General features: G+C 39.2%; 1 protein-coding gene across 2 annotated transcripts in view; it reads left to right on the top strand.

The window, feature by feature from the left end:
- The first annotated feature begins 4435 nt into the window (after positions 1–4435).
- LOC115222193 (rab-like protein 2A) overlaps positions 4436–9509 on the top strand; it is a 129275-nt gene continuing 124201 nt past the window's right edge. The window contains exon 1 of one of the 2 annotated variants that reach the window (XM_036511235.1): positions 4436–5140. In XM_036511235.1, the coding sequence (XP_036367128.1) occupies positions 5019–5140 (122 nt within the window). In that variant the 5' untranslated portion in view covers positions 4436–5018. The remainder of the gene's footprint in view (positions 5141–9509) is intronic. The other variant, XM_029792344.2, reaches the window with a different exon arrangement.

Genomic DNA, 9509 nt, shown 5'->3' with positions numbered 1-9509 from the left:
AGTAATTATGGTCTGTCTATGGGGTTACCCAGGGTTTCACGTACATAAAGCGTTTGGCTTTACAGCGTCTCTTCTAACCCTAATGGCTGGTGGTAAATAACCAAAGTGGCGAGAGAAAAGACCTTGTGACTAGTTGTTGAACACACGGACAAAAAAGGGTTAAGTGTAAGGGATGTAGCAATGGGGACCTATGACAGGGCTGATGTATGCGACCTCCTCTTACCTACTAATCGTGTTCAAAAAAACCTGGTGAAGGGTGTCAGCAAGAGAATCTCTAACTTTTCCTCTAGCCAAGAAATTTTCAATGCAGCACCTCCACTAATATAACAAAACCCTAGCTGCTAGTGGGTTAGAGGTCACATCTACATACTGGGCCCTAACACCCGCAGAATGAAGCACTGCCAAAATTTTATTTGGTTTGCTCTCCCCTTCTCCCTCAACATAAAATCATGTAGATAAGATATTCCTTAGGCTAGTAGATAAGTATTTTACACAATCACATTGGTACAGATGCATATTCAACAGACATAACCTAAGAGTCTCTTTTAATTGTACCCTCAATATTAAGAGTATTTTTTTTTTGTTAACATCCTAAGACCACCAGCAGAGGTGGGATTTTCATGCAGGGACTACAGCAGATGCCCAGTGGGAAGCCAATGTGAAACCAAGGGGGTTATTTACAGGGTTGAGGTGGTATCTGCAGCTTTCCCAATTACTACTACAGTGGCAGGAATGGCAATGGCAGCAACTCTAACAGAAGCAGTAGCAGCACCATTGCTAATGATAAAGCTAATAATGATAACAATAATCAATAACAACAGCCACCATGGAAGCACAATGGCCCAGTGGTTAGGGCAGCAGACTTGCAGTCATAAGAATGTGATTTCTGTGAGTGTTTATTGAGCAAAAACACCTAAGTTCCATGAGGCTCCGACGAGGTGGTGGGGTGAACCCCACTGTACTCTTTCACCACAACTTTCTCTCACTCTTTCTTCCTACTTCTGTCACAAAGCAGAGGAACCATGGTGTAACCCACTATGATGTGGTAAACTTTCAGACCCTAGTCTAGATTGAGAATCCTCTGTAACCCAGGATGGTTCAGCTCTCCACCCGTTAAAAGCCACCATTTACGGAATGAGGATAACAATGTAGCTTTCGCACTTGTGCAACCATCAGTCTATCGCACGTGGTGGGTGGATCTTCAAGTTTCCACACTCATTCTTAGTAGCTTAGAGTAGGCTCTAATTAGAGATTATTCTTTGTGGCTAATGGCATGAGTCCTGATTCGAAGAAGAAGAACAACAGCCACCACCAATATAGTGCCGATAACAGCAACAATGATGGCTATAGGAGCACAAACATCAACACCACCACTGATGACGTCTCCTACACCAGCAGTAATGGCACTAACACCAACACCAATAACACCAGCAACAGCGGAAGTAGCAGCATCAATATTAACAGAAAAACAGCATCGCCAGCAGCAATAGATGATACATCAAATGTTCTGGAAACACCTTCAAGCAGCGCCTCTCCAACCACAGATCCTCTTTTAGGATCCTGGAGAGATGATATGCCACATCTTTCGCTAGCCATGTGTGATGCCTGAAGCATTAAGGGACTCTTCACATAAACTCATTGGAAGATCCTAGAAAAACCAGACCCCTACATCAACGGGAGCAAGCATTGCAAGTTGTGCATAGCTGAACAGGCAAGAATATTAAAGAACTCCCTCAACTCAAAGAACATCTTACACTTCAGGAGATTCGTACTGAAGCCCTGGAACCCACAAACTGACCGGGTCATTTAGGGATAGTGGTCTAAGGGAGACAATCCTTGCATTTAACCCTTCTCCTTTGTCCGTGTGTTCAACAACTAGCTACGAGGTCTTTTCCCTTTCCACTTTGAAGAGAGGTTATAGGCCAATGGCAGAGTATATCTATTGAATTTAGCCAACACTATCGAGGGTGAATGTTCTGAAAGTGTAGCTGCAAGAATTAGAATAGCCTGGACAAAGTTCAGTGAGCTCCTACCTCTGCTAATGACAAAGGGCCTCTCGCTCAGAGTAAAAGGTAGACTATATGACGCATGTGTGCGAACAGCTATGCTACATGGCAGTGAAACATGGGCTGTGACTTCTGAGGACATGTGTAAGCTTGCAAGGAATGAAGCCAGTATGCTCCACTGGATGTGCATATACGACAGTGTAAGCGCTCTGAGAGAAAAGTTGGACATAAGAAGCATCAGATGTGGTGTACAAGAGAGACGACTGCGCTGGTATGGTTATGTGTTGCGAATGGATGAGGACAGCTGTGTGAAAATATGTCACACTCTAGTAGTCAAGGGAACTGTAGAAAAGGTAGACCCAGGAAGATCTGGAATGAGGTGGTGTAGCACAACCTTCGAACATTGGGCCTCACCAAAGCAATGACTAGTGACCGAGACCTTTTGAGATATGCTGTGCTTGAGAAGACCCAGCAAACCAAGTGAGACCATAAACCGTGGCCTATGGGATGAGGTAGTGAAGCACAATCTTCGAACATTGGGCCTCACCGAGGCAATGACAAGTGACCGAGACCTTTCGAGATATGCTGTGCTTGAGAAGACCCGGCAAACCAAGTAAGATCATAACTGTGGCCTATACCAATGCAGCATATCCAGCCCGTTTAAGAGTACCATTCAATCATTGGGCAATAAACTGCACTTGCAAAGACCTGTTGAGGCAAGAGAAATCATTGTCATGGCTGATGACAGTACTGCCTGATTGGCACCCGTATCAGTAGCATGGTAAAAACACCATTTGAGCATGATCGCTGCCAGTGCTGCCTGACTGGATCCTGTGCTGGTGGCATTGGACACAACAACAATTTCACTTGACTCGACAGGTCTTTTCAAGCATAGTTTATTGCCCAATGGGCCAGTTATGCAACACTGGTTATGGTCTCACCTGGCTTGCACAGCATATCTCCCAGTCACTTGTCATTGCCTTGGTGAAGCCCAATGCTTCACTACCTCTTCCATAGGTTCCCTCGACTGTTAGGGTGTGATAGTTTTTCACACAGTTGTCCTCATCCATACGCAATACATGACCATACCAGCGCATTCATCTCTCTTGCACACCACATCTAATGCTTATGCAACTTTTCTCTCAGGATGCTTACACTCTGTCATGTATGCTCACTGATATTACACATCCAGTGGAGCATACTGGCTTCATTTCTTGCAAGCTTACGTATGACCTCAGCAGTCACGGCCCATGTTTCACTGCCATGTAGCGTGGCTGTTTGCACACATGCGCCATACAGTCTACCTTTCGCTGAGTGAGAGGCTCTTTGTAACCAGCAGAGGTAGGAGCTCTCTGAACTTTATTCAGGCTAGTTTTATTCTAGCAGCTATGCTCTCAGAGCATCTACCCCTGCTACTAACTTGGTCCCCAGGTAGCGGAAGCTATCAACTACTTCTAGTTTTTCTCCCTGGCATGTGACGGAAGCTGTTTTCTGCATGTTTTCAGTGTTTATTGCCCCTGTACATTTGCCACACACAAAAACTATCTTCCCAGTACATCTGCCTTCCTACTTACTTTGGTTTTTGCTAGATTGACTCTAAGGCCCTTTGATTCTAGACCTTGCTTCCACACTTGAAACTTCTCTAGTTCTGATAGTGACTCAATTATTAGAGCAAGGTCATCAGCACAGAGAAGTTCCCAGGCGCAACCTGTCTTGAATTTCTCTGTTATTGCTTATAGAAGACTATGATGAATATGAGGGAACTGAGGACTGATCCTTGGTGGACCCCTACCCCTACCTGGTATTTTTCACTATACTTGTTGCCAATCCTTGTACAGCTCCCACTAACCATTCATCTATCCCTAGTTTCCGCATTGACCACCAAATAAGGGATTGGGGGGACCCTGTCAAAGGTTTTCTCCATGTCAACAAAGTCAAGTACAAAGGTTTATCTTAACACTTGCCTTGTCAAAATCTCAAGGCTACAAGATAACATAATTAATTTTAAAAAATGTGAATAAACATTAATTTTGATAGAAAAATATGAATGCTAAAGGGTTAAAGCAGAGATGTTTATTGTGTTGCGTTAAAATATTTTTGATGCATAATTGAACTTGGTGAAACAGCTCATTATTCAGTGGTAACAATGCAGTTAGTATATTGAATGAAAGAGCATTTGATAATAAAGGTTTATGTAAGTTTGTTTATATGTTCCTTGAAGTTTTGTGTAAAAAGTAATCTTACACATGATAATCATTGGTGGTTGGAATGGGAAAGAGATTATAAACCTGAGTTTGTTTAATATGAAGAATTATTAATTGCTCAGTCTTTTAAGAATTTCAGCCTCTTTTAGAGACACAGTGACAAGAAACATTGTGTAGACCAACTGTAAAATGTGTGATTAAGTTCTGTTGAGCTGAATGTCTGGTTTTCAATCTGCCATACATAGAAGCTGATAAATTTGGAACCTAGAAAAAAACCCTTAACCACTCTTTCTTTACAGAAATATGTGTTTGCATTACATCTCATTTTACTCAGTTTCATGCTTGAAATTTATATTTTCTCTGAATATCAAACTGCAAAAAATGATTCTGATTTTTAAACAACACCAAAATATAAATGAAATGGATAACATTTTCCAAAAGCAGTGGCAAAATAAGTGGAGCGAAATAATTCTAATCTCAAATAATTTACGCTTCTTAAAGCTGTGGACAAGATATAGCCGTCATATTCCCTATCCCATTAAATTCCAAGCTATATCCCAAGTTGAGAATGAAATATTAAATATTAATGATAGCTATGATACTGTCACCAATTCACAATTCATAGCTTTTATTATAACTAGTATGTTTCCAATTGATTTATATCGATTGATTGGATAGCCGTGTTAAATTTCGTTGGGTTCAATCAGTTCTTTTTCTACGGAGCAAGTTTCACTGTAAAGAAACAGCCTCAGTTTCCGCTTCCAGCATGCTTTGCGCTGTTTATCTAAACTAGCCGGCCAGAGGGACCATGGCGAATGTTGAAGATGTGGAGTCTAAAAGCGGCAGCGGAGAAAATGATGAAAAACAATTAGGAGAAGAAATTAAAGTGAAAATAATTTGTATCGGAGATAGTGCAGTAGGAAAATCCAAGTACGTAATTTTAAAATATTTTAATTTTAAAATTTTATTCGTAATAAAGTTTAACATTTATTTATTTTGGCAAATGTAAGCATTATTTTTATTTACGTAATTATTATATTTATTGTTTATGATAAAAGTTATGCTTCTTTCTTTCCTTTTTGTTATCAAGAGGTATAGTGTATCATTAATAATCAATAAAGCGACGTGCTTGTTTCCATGACAACATCAAGCTTTTCCTCCGCGATACATCGCTTCTAAAATGGAGTCTTAGCTACACTAGTTATCTTCAGTCAAACTATATACATACTTTTACTATCGTTTCATATAATTTCACTGCTTCTGTTGCTATTCTATACGATAAAATTATAATTTCTGTTGCACATTTTATAATATATGACAATGATGACGATGATTTTTTTAGAAATTGGTTATGTAAACAATAAGTGCTTACTGCACGAAAACGTTGGCACTTGTTTGTTTTATAGATTTTGGTTAACGAACTATTGTCAGAATAAGAAATGAAATGATCTGTCTGTCTCTCTATTATCCACACATATACTTTCATGTAGTCATATATACAGGCAGACCAACAAATATATTTATGTGAGTGTGTGTGTGTATATTATATATATATATATATATATATATATATATATATATGGCCATATGGCGATCTTTCGTTTGTAGTAGCACGTTTCCGTCGATGATTTCCGTAAAAAACTTTTATTTTTTTACATATGGGCTTGCGGGAACATTTGAAGTAATGAGAGCGAAAGAGACTAAGAGGAAGCGATTTTATGACGAGGGAATTTCTTTTGAAGTTACCGAAGCATTGGTGTACATGTGTGTGTGTGTGTGTTTGTTGGGTGTGGGAGACAGACAGTATGTTGTGTAAGTGAAGTGCTTCTGTTAGTGTGTGTGAAAGAGAGAGATAACTGAAATTTTTTACTCGGTGTATGTGTATATGTATGTATGCATGTATGTGTGTGTATGTATCTATGTATGTGTGTGTGTATGTATGTATGTATGGCTGATTCAGTAATTTTTTACTCGGTGTATGTGTATATGTATGTCTGCATGTATGTGTGTGTGTGTATGTATCTATGTATTGTGTATGTGTGTGTGTATGTATGTATGTATGGCCGATTCAGTGTAATTTTTTACTCGGTGTATGTGTATATGTATGTCTGCATGTATGTGTGTGTGTGTATGTATCTATGTATGTGTGTAAGTATGTGTGTGTGTGTATGTATGTATGTATGTATGTATGGCCAATTCAGTGTACACTGAATCGGCCATACATATATACATACACACATACTTACACACACACACACATACATTCAGACATACATATACACATACACCGAGTAAAAAATTACACTGAATCGGCCATACATACATACATACACACACACATACATAGATACATACACACACACACATACATGCATACATACATATACACATACACCGAGTAAAAAATTTCAGTTATCTCTCTCTTTCACACATTACTCTCTCTTCACACACACTAACAGAAGCACTTCACTTACACAACATACTGTCTGTCTCCCACACTCCATCAAACACACACACACATGTACATCAATGCATCGGTAACTTCAAAAGAAATTCCCACGTCATAAAATTGCTTCCTCTTAGTCTCTTTATGTAAAAAAATAAAAGTTTTTTACGGAAATCATCGACGGAAACGTGCTACTACAAATGAAAGATCGCCATATATATATATATATATATATATACACACACACACACACTTCATTTTTGCAATTGGTTGGCAAGATTCTTAATGTGAATTTGTGTGTTGAAACAAATTTTGTTGAATCTTAAGACACAACACTATATATAGAAAGAGAGGGAGAGAGAAAGAAAGAGAAAGGAAGGAGGGAGAGAAAGAGACATGTCTGATGTGTATGATGTAGCTATACATCGTTATCGTTTTAGCATCCACTTTTCCATGCTTACATAGAATTTGTTGAGGCGGTTTTACAATGGCCAGTTGCTCTTCTTGTCCCTTGTCATCACCCAGGTTTCTCACAGAAGATTGGAAACGAATAACATTGCCTGCATGACGAAGACATTCATTTACAACTATCATGTGATGTCAAAGCAAGGAGACAGTAAAACACTTACATGCATGCATACATACATATTCACCAAGTATACATACACACACACGCACTCAAGTACATATATACATATATGTATATATGAGTTACAACTATGATGTTGTTGGTAAAACATGTTCCTTGTCTATCTCCTTATCCTCTTGGAGATTTTGGGTAAAATTATACTAATGTGTCCTTATTTAATTAAATTCTATATCGTTGTGCAGCTGAAGATTGCTCTACATTTTAAATTGATGTAATGAAATAATTGCATTGCTCAATTAAATGGAGTTGTATGAAACGATCATACTGCATTACTTCTGGATATCCTTGTATATATATGTATGTATTTTTATATTTATATATATATATACACATATACACTCATGCACAAGTGTTTATATACATATAAATATATACACATATATAATATTAAGCATGTTTTAAAATGTATGGGCTATTTAGGAAGTGCTCACAGAAAGCCAGTGTAAAAAAATACAGTGTAGAGAAAATTGAAAACACAAATCATAGGCAAACAGATTCCTGAACACAAATGGAAATATTGAATTAAAGTAGTTGAATCATCATCATCATCATCATTTAGCGTCCGCTTTCCATGCTAGCATGGGTTGGACGGTTCAACTGGGGTCTGTGAAGCCGGAAGACTGCATCAGGCCAAGTCTGATCTGGCAGTGTTTCTACGGCTGGATGCCCTTCCTAACGCCAACCACTCCATGAGTGTAGTGGGTGCTTTTTACGTGCCACCTGCACAGGTGCCAGACGGAGCTGGAAAACGGCCACAAACGGATGGTGCTTTTACGTGCCACCGGCACGGAGGCTAGATGGGGCGGCTCCGGCAACGGCCACGATCGGATGGTTCGCTTAACCACAGCTGCAATTTTCACTGATGTTGATCGACCTCAATTTTGGTTCTGCTTTCTGATATCTGATTTGATTTGGTTGGATTTTGATTTCGATTTTGACTGTTGTCACTGGTCTTGCCGGGTCTTCTCACACACAGCATACTTCCATAGGTCTCGGTCTCTAGTCATTTCCTTGGTGAGACCTAAAGTTCGAAGGTCGTGCTTCACCACCTCGTCCCAGGTTTTCCTGGGTCTACCTCTTCCACAGGTCCCCTCAACTGCCAGAGTGTGGCGCTTTCGCACACAACTATCTTCAGCCATTCTCGTCACATGACCATACCAGCGCAAACGTCTCTTGCACACAACTGATGCTTCTTAGGTCCAACTTTTCTCTCAAGGTACTTACACTCTGTCGATTATGAACACTGACATTACACATCCATCGGAGCATACTAGCTTCATTTCTTGCGAGCTTACGCAAATCCTCAGCAGTCACAGCCCAAGTTTCACTACCATGTAGCATGGCTGTATGTACACATGCATCATACAGTCTGCCTTTTACTTTGAGCGAGAGGCCTTTTGTCACCAGCAGGGGTAAGAGCTCTCTAAACTTTGCCCAGGCTATTCTTACTCTAGCAGTTACACTTTCAGCACACCTGCCCCCGCTACTGACTTGGTCACCTAGGTAGCGGAAGCTATCAACTACTTCTAGTTTTTCTCCCTGGAACGTGGTAGAAGTTGGTCTCTGCATATTTTCAGAGTTTATTGCTCCTGAGCATCTGCCACAGATAAAAACTATTTTCCTAGTTAGTCTTCCTTTGACATTACTACATCTCTTATGTGTCCATAGCTTACATTTGGTGCATCTTTTAGAGTTTCTACCTACGCCTTTTTTACAGATCGAGCAGGGCCATCTACCTGAAGGCGTTTGTGATTGGTCTACCAACATAAATCATGCATATATAGGTGTAAGGATTCACCAATTGTAAAACCAAACATACATAGAAATATAGAAGAAATATAAAAATATTTAAAAATACATATAAAATTACATATAAATAAACTTTACATGTAAGAAGTTATGCGTGATTAATAATAGGAGGTGCAAAATGAATGAGAGGTTGATAAATATAGGAATAAAAACGTCAACCTTTAAATGGCAAACCGCCTAAATCATCTAAAAAATCACTTATACATATAGAATATAAGATAGAAATAATGCTAGATATCAAAGTTAAGAAAAACATAATAAAATAGGATCCAAAAATAGGAGAGTGTTCCATCTATGGTTGTTTCAAGGGTACATTACCAGTCATGGTTAAAAATTAAATATTCCAGTTATGCAGGATGATGACCTCCTTGGTAAATTTCATCGTACTAATAGTC

The sequence above is a fragment of the Octopus sinensis genome, linkage group LG19 (assembly GCF_006345805.1).
Source record: "Octopus sinensis linkage group LG19, ASM634580v1, whole genome shotgun sequence".
NCBI classification, from domain to species: Eukaryota; Metazoa; Mollusca; class Cephalopoda; order Octopoda; family Octopodidae; genus Octopus; species Octopus sinensis.
This window is presented reverse-complemented; position numbering and strand designations above follow the sequence as displayed.